The 14546-nt window shown below is 56.4% G+C and overlaps 1 protein-coding gene across 1 annotated transcript; it reads left to right on the forward strand.

Annotated features, from left to right (window-relative positions):
• The first annotated feature begins 2197 nt into the window (after positions 1 to 2197).
• Positions 2198 to 14533, forward strand: PMM1 (phosphomannomutase 1). The gene is made up of 8 exons (XM_075499670.1): positions 2198 to 2305; positions 2459 to 2576; positions 3469 to 3545; positions 3824 to 3915; positions 6237 to 6336; positions 7156 to 7231; positions 10211 to 10326; positions 11119 to 14533. The coding sequence occupies exons 1-8, from the start codon at positions 2228 to 2230 to the stop codon at positions 11239 to 11241; spliced, it is 780 nt and encodes a 259-aa protein (XP_075355785.1). The 5' UTR covers positions 2198 to 2227; the 3' UTR covers positions 11242 to 14533.
• The last annotated feature ends 13 nt before the right edge of the window (positions 14534 to 14546 follow it).

Raw genomic sequence — 14546 nt, forward strand, 5'->3', positions numbered from 1 at the left:
AATGGCAGTCGGGGTGCTGGGAGAGGTGTTTTGACTTGAATAGAGTTTCTAAAGCAGCATGGCAAATAAGCTGGAGAAAGCACAGCAGGTAGTTCAAGTTTTGGAAAGCTCTCCTGGTAGCATGAACCCAATGGCACTGTAGGAGTGCAAAAATGTGAACGCTGACCCGTATTTTAGCAGACTTCCCAATTCTGGGAAGTGCCCCGAGGTGGCACTGCTGCCTTGCAGTGCAGGGATGCACCTGAGCCCGGGGAGAGCAGCTCCTGGTTTTGGGATGTCCAGAGTAATGTCAATGCAAAGAGGCAAGGAGGAAGGAAGGTGTCTCCCAGACCAGAAAGCTGCAGGTAGGAGCAGGTAGGAGACAAGACCATGGGGCAGCTTGGGCTCCAGCAAGAACTGAGTGCTGCTACAATGCCAGGGCTGCAACAGGAGTGAGCTGGCAGGTTTTCCTAACACCACACCTCTTCCACCCAGATGTGGGAAGTCTCGTCCTCGTACCATGTTGTGGCTTATGAAAAATAAAGGCTTGCATTCCGGAACCTCCGGGAGTTCACTGTGTATCTGACCCCATGGCTGTCTTTTGAGAGTCCTGGGCGTTAGCTCACGGCTCTGCTGCATGGGAGAGCAGCTCTTTGGCTTCTGGTAGACAAGTAACCCGAATCCATGAAGGCATCTCTACTCACTCTTCAGCATGCCATGGTAGACACACTTTGAAGTATTCATATTCTGGAGTAAGCGTCTACACATTAACTGATGAGGGATATATGTAATCGCACCTAGACAAGCCCCATAAATGAGCATAACCCTAAAGTGAACTAAAAATTCAGCACCCAACTGCATACTAAGAAGCTGGGTGCTGAGAAACCGTTCTGGGAGTTTCAACGCATCTGAGAAAAGGGTCCAGCTTTCCAGAGGTGGGAGCTCATAACCAGGGTCTGATCCAGAAGGCCCCAGAGGCCGTGATTTTGCAGGAACATCAATGCCAGGGCAAATACCACTTGTAATACCCATCCAGGACTCCTGATTCACTATGTTATGGAGGCAACTCACAGAAACAGTGTGGAAATAGCTATCCTAGTGACATTAACTGGTGGATGAAATTAATGCCTCCCCCAGCGAGTAGCTGAGGATGTTTTGGTAAACCTTGTCCAAGGCAACGGGACAGAGGTAAATTATTAACATTGTTTCTGCACATCCCCCTTTCACTGAGTGGGAGCAGGAAAAACAAAACCATGAGCAAAAAACAGAACCTGTGAAGCCACCTGAATGCTTCATTTTGAGAGGAATCTGGTGGAGAACTGGGGAAAGGGGTTGCACAATGTCCTGGAAGCAAATAATACTGAGAAAAAACAATCAGACCGTGAAAAAAATATCTCTCCCCCCCCACCCCCCCAACCTAGCTCAGCACACTGAGCGCTGTCCGGAGAGAGAAAGCAAGCTAACTGCTGAGCACAAAGCATTGAATGTTCCACGCACGTTGTTTTTGATGTCGGAAAATAATTCAGGAATTCTTGTAGGAGACAGCAGCCTGGCAGGCTGTCCACCATTATGTATCAGGCCAGCATAATATGGAGCCATATGAATATGATCTGACCAGATGGTCTGATTAAATCCTAAACGACTCGTGGGGTAACTGCTAAGCGGGCCAAAGCAAAAGTTACTGCAAGAAATAGATTTGGCTTTGTGCAGAGGGGTGGAGGTTGAAAACTGCACTTCTCCCGTGAAAATCTTAGCTATTAACAGCATCCTATTAGAAATGCAAGGTGAGGCACGGGGACCGACCGGCTAAAATGCACGCTGCTCCTGTCCCCTTCCTTAGGACACAGAAACCCCCAGAGGACCTGAGCTTACCGGGTAGCTCAATCCAGACCCCCAGCCCCCTAAATGCAGGGGGGCACTGCGGGAATAGCAGCAAAGGCGAAGGACACCCACGCACCCCCAAACTCCCAGGTCCTTCCTTAGGGCTCTGAAGGAAGGGATTTAACGAAAGAGCTGAAGCGGGGGAAGCCGTTCAAGACCTGCACGTTACGGCAGCATTGGAGGGGCCTTCGGAGACATGGGGGGACGGATGATGGGGTGCTGGAGGGGTCCTCCGGGGCCGCGCCGGCCCTCCCCGGGCAGCCGCCGCACGTTCGTGCGGCGGCTGCCCGGGGAGGGCGGCGCGGCCGCCATCGCCTCCTCAGCGCGGTCCCGCCTCCCGCTCGCAGAGGCCGGGTCGGTGGCGGGGATGGCGGCAGCGGCGGCGGCAAGGGGTCGGGTGCTGTGCCTCTTCGACGTGGACGGGACCCTGACGCCGGCTCGGCAGGTAGCAAAGCACGGGGGCATTGAGGTTGTTTTGGGTTTGGGTTTTTTGTTTGGGGTTTTGGTTTGTTTTTTTTTTGGGGGGGGGGAGGTGCGAGGTCAGCATGGCGGAGCTTGTCCCGCCGGTTGCGGCCCTCACCCGCTGCTTCCCCTGCAGAAAATCGAACCGGAGGTGGACGCGTTCCTGCGGGAGTTGCGGGAGAGGGTCCACATCGGCGTGGTGGGAGGCTCCGACTACGCCAAGATAGCCGAGCAGCTGGGGGACGGGGACGAAGGTGAGATGCGGACGACGAGGTCTCTCGGGGGTCACCTGTCTCCTAAATCTGACCCCCCAGCCTGCCCTTGGGGCGGCTGGCCGTGCCCAGGCGGCAGCCGCCGCTCGGCTCCTTCTCCCTCTGCGGCGAGCAGGCAGGGATGCTCCAGCCCACGCTGCCGGCTCCAGCGTCGGGTTTGTATGAGCTTCATCTGGCCTCTGACAGCTTCCCCCCCTCCTCCCCGAGCGGGCAGGAGCCCCTTGCAAATTTTGCCTCCCCGCTGCTCCATGGTGGGGTCTCCGGGGGTTCCTCGGGGTGTTCAGACAGGGACAGGGGGTAGAGGAGGGAGTGGGAGGGCGAGGGGCCAGCTCCCGCTCCCTCCACCTTGTTTTTCTTCTCTGGCATGGATGCCAAGCGCGGCTGGGCTCCGAGCTCTGTCTCCTGCCTTGTTAGCAGAGGGAGGCCGAGAAATTCCCGGCTGAGGCTGATTGCTGAGTCGGCAGCGCTGTGTGTCTGGGTTGCAGGGGGGGCTGGAGTTAGATAACCAGTAACTGCATCACCCCAGCACCCTGGCAGTGGGGAGGGGAGGAGGGAGAGCAGAGTAACACGCACGTGGTTGAAAGCCTGACATTTTGGAGCCCTTATCTTCGTCCTGCCACTGATTCAGCCCGTGACCTCGGTCAGGTCGTTTCCCCCTGCCTGCGTCAGCTCCCCACCTGTAAGCAGAAGATAATCTCCTTGCCCACTTTGCGGAGACTGAGGAGGGTCGGTGGCCCTTTGCGGAGCACAGGAGATGTGGAAAGCATGGTACTAAGGAACCGGGAGGATGGCTCACTCAGGCCTGAGGCCAGATCTTTTGGCCCCTCTTCCCAGGCAGTACTCATGTTTCCTCTTGTGTTTCCTCCCCCCTCAGTCATCAATAAGTTTGACTACGTCTTCGCAGAGAACGGCACAGTGCAATACAAGAACGGGCAGCTGGTCTCCAAGCAGGTAGGTCCAGCTCCCCTTGCAGCCATGGCTCTCCTTCCCCGTGCCCTGCGCGCCATGGGGAGCAGCACCTGGCCCCAGGCAGATGGGCAGCCTCTTCCCTCTCCTCTCCTCTCCTCTCCTCTCCTCTCCTCTCCTCTCCTCTCCTCTCCTCTCCTCTCCTCTCCTCTCCTCTCCTCTCCAAATGCCAGATCTGAACGTCCCACTCCTCCAGGTCATGTTCTCGGGTGGGCTTCATGGGAGGTCAGGCATCTTCCTCACTCCTCCTTCTCTTCCTGCAGGCCATTCAGGACCACTTGGGAGAAGAGCTGCTGCAGGATCTAATCAACTTCTGTCTCAACTACATGGCGCTGCTGAAGCTGCCCAAGAAACGGTAATGGCCCAAGCCCATGCAAATGGCAGTTATATCACTGATTTCTAGGGAGTTCTGGGCTCCAGAGCTCTCCCAAGAACAGCTGAGCTACTGAGCTTGTCTTGCTCCAGGTTTTATCTTAGCATCTAGAGGCCCTGTGTAGGATCACTGTCCCACCAAGCTGGGCACTGGGGGCAAATTATGGAGGAGGGTCTTTGTTCTGGAGCGTCTGCACTATTTTTTAGCATAATGCCTGCTCTTTTCCCCCTTGGATTTTCTTCCCTGGGAAGCAGGGTACAGCCACTGTGTGCATCAGGGTACAGCCACTGCGTGCGTCTCATTTAGGACAATGGTACCAGCTCGTTACTGGTCAGGGCATCAGGCATCATTGGTTGTATGAGTTTCCAAACAGATAAACAATGGCTCTTAAGATGGGAGGTCCAGTGCCTGAGCACACAGTTTCACGCTGTTTCTAACCCAGTGTCGCTTGGTGCCACTGGTAATAGGGCTGGCCCTGCTCTGCCCCCGACCATGTGTTCTGTCTGCTTCCCCCCGTGACACCCAGCAGCCACAGGGTGAGTTGGGTTGGTACACCTCCTCTGAAGGAAGACTAGGCCACTGCCAGGAAAGAAAAGGGTAGTTTTCCATTGGATCGGCTTGCCCTGTTACCACAGAAAGGAGAGAGAGGGAACAGATGGGATGAAGGTGGAAGGGGAGAGCAGGAGGATCTCTTTCAGAGGCAGCCTGCAGTTAAACCAGCCTGGGTGCAGTGTCAAACCACCCCTCAGACCACAGTTTCACAAACGCTTGAAGCCGGCGTGAGCCAGCAGGGCTGTTGAAAGCAGTGGCTCTGCCCTCCCCTCGCCCCGGCTGGTTTGTTCCTGCTCTCCCTTTCTGTTTGTACGGTGAACCTGAGCAGGCGAGCTGTCCGGTCAAAATTAAGCTGGTAAAAGTTGCTAAACTGTGATCCAGATTAGTTGCCTGATGTGTCACCGTGTGGCAATAGGAGGACCCGTGAGAGGGGCCAGGGTGGCTCCTTGCAACAGGACTGCCGGCTGAACGTGCCCCTGAAAGCGTGGGCTGTAACCCAGAACCCTCGAGGCTGTTTGGTTGCTTCATTGCTGTCTGGTTGCCCAACAGCCTGGTGAAGTTTCAGCTCCGAAGTGCCTCTGTGGATTTAGGCTTATGGGATTTCTAGCAAAGCAAGGACTTTAACCCACATCTCCTGAGTCTTGGCCTGGGGCATGAGCCACCAAACCCTTGGTGCTGCAGAGATGCTGCTCCCAGGCTGCAGGCATCACTGCCTGTGTCTGTTCCCCATGTTCTTCACTGTGTCATGAGACAGGAGGTGGAGAGTTTTTCCCCCAGACTCAGAGTGTTAAGCACTTTATCACAAAGAAACAGCAGGCAGGGCTGGGAGGGACATCGGAGGGTTAATGAGCTCAGGGCTCCTCAGCTGGACAGGGAAGGGGATCTCCCTGCTCCAGCTCAGTTTCCTCAAGAGTTTCAATCTATTTTCAATTGGCAGTGCTGCCATCCCCTGTTGTTTCTGCCCCACTAGTGCTGGTACCTGTCTGACCCCTCGGTGAGCTATTCCAAGGCGATAAGCAAACAGAACTGGCTGGGTTTATAGCAACAAGAAAAGAAGGGAGCTGTTTTCTGCCAGCTTAGTGCTTTGAACCAGCCCACCGAGGAAGCAGCAAGAGTAGTGATCCCAGTGCAAGGTGGGGGTGGAAGAAGGAACTGGGTCCTGTCCGTGCAAATTTGCAGTCAAAGGTTGCAGTCAAAGGTGCAGGCGACAAACAGGAGATACAAAGGCAGGTCCTACCTGATTTGTGTCCCACGAGGAGGTCCTGATTGCTCATCAGCCTGCCGCCGGACATCAGCAGTGAGTTACACTGACCTGTTCCATCCCACTGCCCCAAGGTACTGCCAGCTTCACCCAACGTTTCTTAAAAGCCTCCAGGAGTGGAGATGCCACAGTCTCTTCAGGCAGTTGGTCCAGACCAGGCAATAGCTGTCCTTGCAGTTATTACAACATTAGAAAATGTTTCCTATCATCTCACCTAAGCTTGTTGCTTCCAGCCCCAGGACACACAGGAATTGTTTATTCCTCTTCTCTTACAGTCTCTTTTTATAAAACTATGAGCCCCTTGGAGACCTTAAGCAGAGTTGTTGATGCCTGGTCTCTGCCTGGTGTGAAGCACCCGTGAGTGGGCATTGGCTTCTCTCCTCCTGCGTGTCCCTGCAGAGACTGCATGCCTCACCAAGCAGCCATTTCCCTGGAAAGGTCTGTTTCTCTCTCCCTGTCCCATTAACCTCGTGCTCTTGCCCATCCACAGAGGAACCTTCATTGAGTTTCGCAATGGGATGCTGAACATCTCCCCCATCGGACGGAGCTGCACGCCGGAGGAGCGAATCGAGTTCTCCGAGCTGGACAAGGTAGACGGGCCAGATTTGGGCTCACCCTTTGCTGGTTTTGCTCCACTGCAGATCTCAGGTCTTACCTGCTTCCCCCCACCCCGAGGAGAAAGGAGCTCGGCTCCAGGCCAACACGTGCAGCAAGGTGGAAACAGGGCTGGGGGTCAGAAAACCCGAGTAGAGACACGGATGAGTGGAAGAATTTGACTTCATTGGGAACCACCAATGCAGTGGGATGGCCAGCAGGATTCCTTGTGCTGTGGGAGAGCCCCAGGGAATAAGGCACTTATTTAACGGGGTGTTTCCTCATTTACAGTAACCAAAGATGGCCCAGCAGCTGTCTTCTCTCTCCCACTCTCCCAGCCCCAACAGAGCTGGAACTAATGGGCTTTCCAGACTGGGAGGGCCACAGTGGATCTGCTGGGCAGATCTCTGGAGCGCTTGGCCCGTGCTCACAGCAGTTTCTGCCTGGGGAAGCTTTCTTGGGGTTGAGGGATCAGTCGGACTTTGCAAGACTTTTTAAGCAAAGCTGGAGACTTTGGGTTATGAACTGGCATTCTGGAAAACTGAAGCAGTTGCATTTCATTACCAAGGAAGGGCTGGGATCCGCTCTTCCCAGGAGCCTGCTGGAGCTGCCCTGAGCTGGTGGCCTTTTATGATGACACTGGGCAGGACTGGTGAAAGCTGGCTAAATGGCATTACACTGGGGCTCGGCACAGGTGGGAAGGGAGCAGAGCAATAGCCAGAGTTGCCCAGCAGACAGCTTACGGTGGATTCTGGTAGACTGTCAACATCTAATTATTCAAACCCTCTTTCGTTCCCTTTCCTCCTCCTCCACAGAAAGAGCGGATCCGGGAGAAGTTTGTGGCAGCCTTGCAGAGGGAGTTTGCTGGCAAAGGTCTGCGTTTCTCTCGAGGTGAGCGAAGGGGGCTTCCCTGGCTTTGCCTTGGCCTCTTTATTGTGTTTCCCATAAAATGCTGGGAAGGGGAGTGGGAATCCTGGTTGTTCCCTCTGGGGGCCTGGAGACCCCGGGAACAGCACAAGGAGCTTCTAGTCCTCGAAAGCCACCGCAGACGCGTCATGTTCACATCCGTGGCAGGGCGACAGCAGAGAATAAACCGTGCTGGAGATTTGCCTCCCTAGGAATCAGCCAGACAGGTGGGTTTCTGTCCTGTGACGTTATCCCTGCCTTAATTTCAGTGAGCTCTGCGGAGCCCACCCCTGCCTAGAAGGTCTGTTCTGGCTCCAGCATCAGCAGCAGGGTGGCCAGCAGAGCTCCAGGCACTCCTCTCTAGGAATGAGACAGGAGCCTTATGCGTGTCTCAGCTCTGGGGTTTTCTTGGGAAGGTTGGCTACAAGGGAAACATCTTTCTTCCTGGAGGAGGAGCTGCCGAGAGGCAAGGAGTTTGCAGCTGCATGCCATGGGCTTTCTCAGGACCACTTCTTGGGGTGGCTCTTACAGCCAGCTTACTGAAGATGAGGAACCAAAGGAGGGGCTTGAGCAATCCCGGGAGTCTGGCCAGGATGGGGAAGAAAATAAGGGTGTGTAAGTGGTGGGGCTGACGCTGGAAGAAGACCCTCAGCAGAGCAGATGGGTTACGTGTGGGATGAGAAGGTGCCGTGTGGCAGCCTAGCCAAAGGGCAAGGGGATGACGAGGCTGGGAGGCAGCAGGTGACTCCCCACTCTTGCACCCAGCGTGGGCCAGTACCAAGGGTCTGGCCCTCTGGTTCTCCAAGGGCTTTCCTCCTGAGAGCCTCCCCTTGCCTTCAGCGTCCTGCCAGGGGCATCCTGTGCTGCCCACAGCACTGACACACACCGTTTGTCACAGCAGAGAAAGACGAGGTCCCCACTGCCGTGTCCCTGCAGGCACGGGGGACGAGAGCAGAACAATGGGCCTTTCTCCTCTGACCTTGGGAAGCCACCATGAAGAGCCCGTTGTGTAAAAGCATAAAGACAAGGGGAGCTGCGGGCCCCACGCTCCTCCACAAAGAAAACGCGGGGTGTTTCAGGTCAGGCATCCAAAAACAGGGACATGCAGAAACGGGGCTCTTGTGCCAAGCTGGCTCCGTGTGCCTTGTCCCAGGCTGTGGAGGACGCAAGCCCCAGAGGTTGTAGATCTCCCTGCAGCCCCCCAGACCCATGCTCTGCCTAGGCGAGGGACAGTGCTGGCTGTCCTCCACACCACCTCTTCTCCCTTTGATTTCCTACCCTCTCCAGATGGCATCAGGCGCCCCTTCTTGCTGCCTAGCTCTGTGTAAAAGGCCAGAACGCAGCAAAATGCAGCGTTTTTCACAGGTAAATGGCTTTGGATACACCAGGAAGCATTTTAATGAAGGCAACCAAGTTTAGCTCCTGCTGTGATGCTGGCTCCTGCTGCGAGCCTGGGGACATCCCCATCCCTGAGCTTGTAGGGCACTTGCTCCTGTCCGTATCGCAGTGCCCTGCCCAGGGCGTCCTGTCCGGCAGTGAATCCTCTGCCCCGAGCTGGACACACAGGCCCCATCCCTGGCTCCTCAGGCTCCGAGGAGGGTTGGTTTGGGATCAACAGGAGCACCTCAAGCAGCCAGGGAAGAGAGGAGCATGGCATCAGGATGTACGTGTTTGAACAGCCTGGGGGATCGGTGCCTCTCCCACAGCAGGGACCGTCCCCTGAGGGTACCTGTCTCCTCACTCTCTTCCTAAGAGAGGTGGATTTATGATTTATGAAGAAGGAGAGTGAAACTCCAGGATTGCCGGTGGCTCAGTAGACTGCCTGGAGAAGCAGGGGGCCCCCCTTGAAAGGAAGAGGAGCAGAAACCTGATCTGGCAGGGAAAGGCACGTCCCAGCTGAAATCCCTGTTCCTCCGGGCTCCAAGCGAGACCCAAACATATGCGTGCCCTAAGTTGCTGGCTTTGTTTTGGGAGGAGCGTGTCACCTGTGTCAGTGATGGGACAAGGGACTGGCTCTGCAGCCTGTGCACACAGCGGGGCAGCTCGAGAAGACGGGGAAGGTGCTGCCTCTGTGCACCCCCAAAAGGCAGGGCAGTGCTGGGGTAAACTCTGCCTGCTCTAAGAGCAAGGGCTAGGAGGTTCGTTAACCCTCGGTGGCTGTGGGTGTCCATGTGCACGCACACGCATCCTCTCTGGGAAAGCTCCTTTACCTCTGTACGTTTGCTCCGCCTGCCTTGGTGGCCCTCCCGATGTTGGCCACCTGCAGTTGACTCTTGTGGTGAGAGGTGACAGGCTGGGGTTGTGCCCCAATTATGTCGACGGGTTCACGGTACCTCCGTGGCCAGGTCCTTGGTCCTTGATCAGCGTGCAGAGCCTGCTGGGGGCCTGCAGCGCAGCCAGCTGGGACCCCTGAGCTGTGCGGTGCAGGGGGTTTGCTTCGCACGTGCAGGGTGCTGGGAGCCCCTGGTCCCTGTAGGGCTAAGGAGCGTTGGAGCAGTGGTTGTAGAAGGGCCAGCGATGTCCACGCCGGAGCCTAGGAGAGAGAGTGGTGCCAGTCTCTGAGGCGTTGTCCCCCGTTGGGACACAGAACCTGCTGATGCTATCTGCAAGGCGTGACTCCAGATCGCCCCAACAGATGCGTCTCTTGGGACCTCCCACTCCAGTATCCCCCCCTGCAGCCTGCTGGTTCCTGCTTGCCTGCCTGCCTGCAGTCAGGGGAGCCTTGCTGATGTCACCCCAGCCTTGCTGATGTCACTCCAGCCTGTTGTCATAGGAACAGCATCCGCCACTGTCCTAGCCACATGCCGGAGAGGCACACCAAGGCAGAGCTGGTGCCTGGCTGCTGTTTGGGGGGGGGCTTCCCACACATGTCCAGCCCTCTTCCCTCCTCCTGCCTGTCCCATGGTGGGGGACACCCTGCTGGCTCCCACCAACGTTGCCCGATGCCCTCCCTTCTGCTGACAGGTGGCATGATCAGCTTTGACGTCTTCCCGGAGGGCTGGGACAAGCGCTACTGCCTCAACGTGCTTGACGACGAGAGATTTGACACCATCCACTTCTTTGGGAATGAGACAACCCCTGTGAGTATGCCCCGCTCGCCCCACACACGGCTGCTTTCCCTCCTTTGGCCTGGCAAGCCTGCGCGGAGCTGCTCCATCACGGGTCCCGCTGCCTGGGTCACGCCGGCGGCCGACACAGACCTCTGGTGGTGCGAGAGGGAGAGGTGGTCTCGTGCGGCACGTGCTTGCGGCGGGCTCGTGATGGCGGCAGGCCCGCTGGGTTGTGGGGAAATCGCCCTGGATTCACCGTGCTGGGCAGCAGGTCCACCTCGGCATCGCCTTCCTCCCGCCGGCACCCTCGGGAGGGGGGCAGCCACTCCTGCAGCCCAAAACGTGAGCCCCCAGCACTTAGGAGAGGGCTTTTCAACAGCAGGAACAGCTTCGCCCTCCCTTTAGAGCGGTGGAGGGTGCTTCCTTGCAGCTGTAGACCAGCTTGGCTCTTTCCAGATGATGGCAGCCTCTGCCCCCACAATGTGCCACCCCACCTTCTGCTAGCCCCTCCACAGGCAGGGCAGGGGTTAGCCCCAGGCTCCTGGACAAGCTTTGCTGGTCTAGGACCTTCCCCATCCTTTCTAGACTTCTCCTCTGGCACTGAAGGGGGGAGGCAAGAGGGAGGGAGCCGGGCTCCCAGCCCGGCAGCCAGCAAAGCGCTGGCAGCCCCTTCCCAGCGGGTCCCCACCTGCCCAGCCGCTGGCTCCCACCCCAGCTCCTCACAGGACAGAGCAAGAGGCTGGTTCACGGATGAGGATGCTCTGTTGACGGAAAAGGAGGAAAACTCTGCTAACGTTTCCCCTATTTTCTATTCCCCTGCAGGGAGGGAACGATTATGAAATCTACGACGATCCCCGCACGGTGGGACACAGCGTCCAGTCCCCCCAGGACACGGTCCAGCGATGCCGCGAAATCTTCTTTCCGGAGAGAGCAAACGAGTGCTGACTGCCAGGTCCCCGCAGCCCTGCCCCGGCCCCACCCTCTCCCCCCGCCAGGAAAAGCACCTTCATTTGAGGAATCTGCTCAGGGTAGACCGAAAAAAACACCCCACTTTCCAGAGCTGGTCGGGATGTAACGCGTGAGTGCGGGTGGGTGTGCCGGAGGGGGCCTTCGCTGAGCAGCCCTTCGGCACTCCCCGTCTACGGCTGGGGCTCACGGGACCAGACACTCCTCACCTCCAGCAAAACTTCTCTCTTGACAGTTCGGGCATGGTGGGCAGCGATGCAGATGCTTTCATGGTCGGAAAGCATTTGAAAGGGCCAGTCATGAGAGCACGTGTGTGTCCGTCCCGTGCTCCCTCCCCTCTTCTCTTCTTTTTCGCCCTGTTTCTCTTACCGTTTCTGCACGAGAGAACGCGCGTCTCACCTTTCTCTCCCCCTTGCGCCTTGGCTGGGGAGGATGGGGCTGCTGAGGCCCCAGGCACTCTCACCAGGGCTGCTCTGAAGCGAGAGGCCAGGAAGGCTGTTTGCTCCAAGCTGTGGTAGGAAGGGGTAGCTGCGACCCCAGCTCGTTGCAGCATCGTGCATCCTAATGGAGAGGATCACCATGTCCTTCACCTCGGTGCCACACCGTGCCAGTCCCTACAGGTGACCTGGGAGTGACAGTTTTAAAATTACTCTGCTCCTGCTCTGAGCTTTGCTCAGGTGCATGAAGAAACTAATTCCCTCATTAGCTTACCAAAAAAAAATGGCTACCGTGGGTTTATTTCCCATGTTCTGCATAAGTTGTCAGCTCAGACCTTGCCTGCTACAACTTTGCTCTCTACAGCTCCCTGAAAGGAGGTTGTAGAGAGGTGGGGGTCGGTCTCTTCTCCCAAGTAACAAATGATAGGACGAGAGGAAATGGTCTCAAGTTGCGCCAGGGGAGGTTTAGACTGGATATTAGGAAATTTTACTTCACTGAAAGGGTCATCAAGCATTGGAACAGGCTGCCCAGGGAAGTGGTGGAGTCGCCATCCCTGGAAGTATTTAAAAGACGTTTGGATGAGGTGCTTATGGACATGGTGTAGTGGTGGGCTTGGCAGTGTTAGGTTTACGGTTGGACTCGATGATCTTAAAGGTCTTTTCCAACCTATACAATTCTGTGATTCTGTGCTGTGGCTGGAGGACCCCGGGTGCCTGGCGTGTGCCAAGCACCCTGCGGAGTTGTTGGGGGCAGAAGGCTTCCCAACAGTCTTCCCACCCACGTGTCCATTAGGTGTCAGAGATGTGTCAGTGTAAAACCTTACCCAGGGCATTCATAACAGACCAAGTCCCCTTCCTTCCCAGTGCTCAGCTTTCCATCATGCTGCCAGAGACATTTTCAGAGCAGGCCAGCATTGGCCACACCTGGTTTCTAGTGCCAACAGAGGTACACACTCAACAGTGCCCTCCAAGCTTGCTTTTCCACCCCATCTCGTCCCACACACTTGGTTTACATGGTCACCTTTAGGGACGCAAGTTCTCCAGTGCAGCTGTCGTGTCCTCCTGCTCCTCTCTTCTCCTGGGTCTTTGTGGGTTGCAAAACCACATCTCTCCTTTGGCCCTTGACCTCCTCCCTCACGTTGCCCCTTTATTCCTGGCCATTATGCTGGGCTGTGTGATCACACCAGTGACGCTAGTCACAACTCGGTGCTCAAGAGGAGCTCAGGGATCCCCTCCAGGGAGATGTCCTGCTTATAGCTCCCCAGGACACCACACGTGTCTGGTGTTTGTGGACCCGGAGGGTGCCGGAGGTTCCTGCAAAAGCTCCCCACGTTGCTCCCTGGGAGCCTTTCTCAGCAAATCCCTGCTGGTATGGCACTGCCCCATCTCTTGGTCTTGTTTTCTCTCCTCTTTTTCTCCTGTTCCTGCTTTCCTCACTGTTGCTCTTCATCTCCCACCTAGCAGCTGGACTGCAGAGAGAAGTTTCTCAGCTGGCTACTGCCACTTAACCAAGGGGCCAAGTTCCTCAGGCAAGATAACGTTGGTGCTTTTAGACCCAGGGCAGGGCTCCCATGTTGCCATGGGCAAGAGTCCCGAGTGGACCTTGGCACTGCTGCCTGGCCGCAGGCGCGGGAGCAGGGGTGCTGCGTGACCAGCGCTGGCAGGGCGCTGTCTCCTCCACCTGACTGCACCTCTTAACTCTACAACACATCAGGTCTGTAATGCATCACATTTGCATGAGTGCAGCGGTCTGCCCAGCATCTGGAAATCCCCAACAAATGCACAAATTCCTCTTTCTACCCAGAGAAAATTTCTGCGTGGGAGAAGAGGACCTGTTGCGGAAGCCTGGATGCAGGGTACCCTTTTCACAGGCCACTGGTTTTGGCCCTCCACTGCAACCTTCATGGAGGAATCGTGTGTTTTGTGGTTCCTCCTTCTCTGTTTCACTGTGGATCAGGTTATGTGTGGGTTTTGGGGGTTTATTTTTCCTGTAAGTCTATTCAAAGTCAGCAGGATCTCTAGAGAGCTTGGTGGTGGGTGAAGAGCAGGTCTTGGCCCTGAAGGCATGAGGCACCGTGGTGCCCTTGGGGGCCAAGATGCCTTGCATATTTGAAGGGAAGGGCAGGCTCTGTCCGAGTCTGCTCCTGATGGCAGCACGTCCCTTGCTCAGGGTGAGGGGAGTTGCAGGGTGAGCAGAGCAGAGGCAGGGATGACCTTCGAGGCACCAGCCATCACTTTCTCTGCTCAGGAACTCACGTGTGCATGGGTGAGATCAAGTTCAGGAACGTTCCCCATTCCTGTCTCTGTCTTACACCAAGCTTGGGCTAGTTGAGGGCACCTCCTGCCAGGAGACCCTGTCTTGTGGGAAGGATGAGGAGGAGGATGGCATCAGAAGTAGCTGGGACAGCCCCAGGGTCTCAGAGCCACAGAATGGTTGAGGTTGAAGGGACCTCTGGGGGTCTTCTGGTCCCACCTCCCTGCTGAAGCAGGGCCACCGAGAGCCCCGGCTGCCTGCCCTGTGTTTTTGGGGCAGGGATGAGGCACAGCGGTGGCGTGGGAGCCCTACACCTAGGGGACAGTGCACGCCTATCCCTGGGACCCCTTTGCCATGATGCTCCTCTCCCGGTGGGTGCCCACGGCGTGAGTGGGGGTTTCTCCCTGCGTGTGCATGAGCAAGCGGACATGGCAGGCCCCGCGTTGGGGACTGTCGTGCCATATGGCTCCATATCTGTGCGAGATGGGTGGCTCCTGTCTGGCTGATACCAACTGTTAAATAAGAAATATATTTAAAGACATAGATATATGTATATTAAAAAAATAAAATCAATCATACTAAAGCTACAACAT

This window comes from Mycteria americana, chromosome 1 (genome assembly GCF_035582795.1).
Source record: "Mycteria americana isolate JAX WOST 10 ecotype Jacksonville Zoo and Gardens chromosome 1, USCA_MyAme_1.0, whole genome shotgun sequence".
NCBI lineage: Eukaryota > Metazoa > Chordata > Aves > Ciconiiformes > Ciconiidae > Mycteria > Mycteria americana.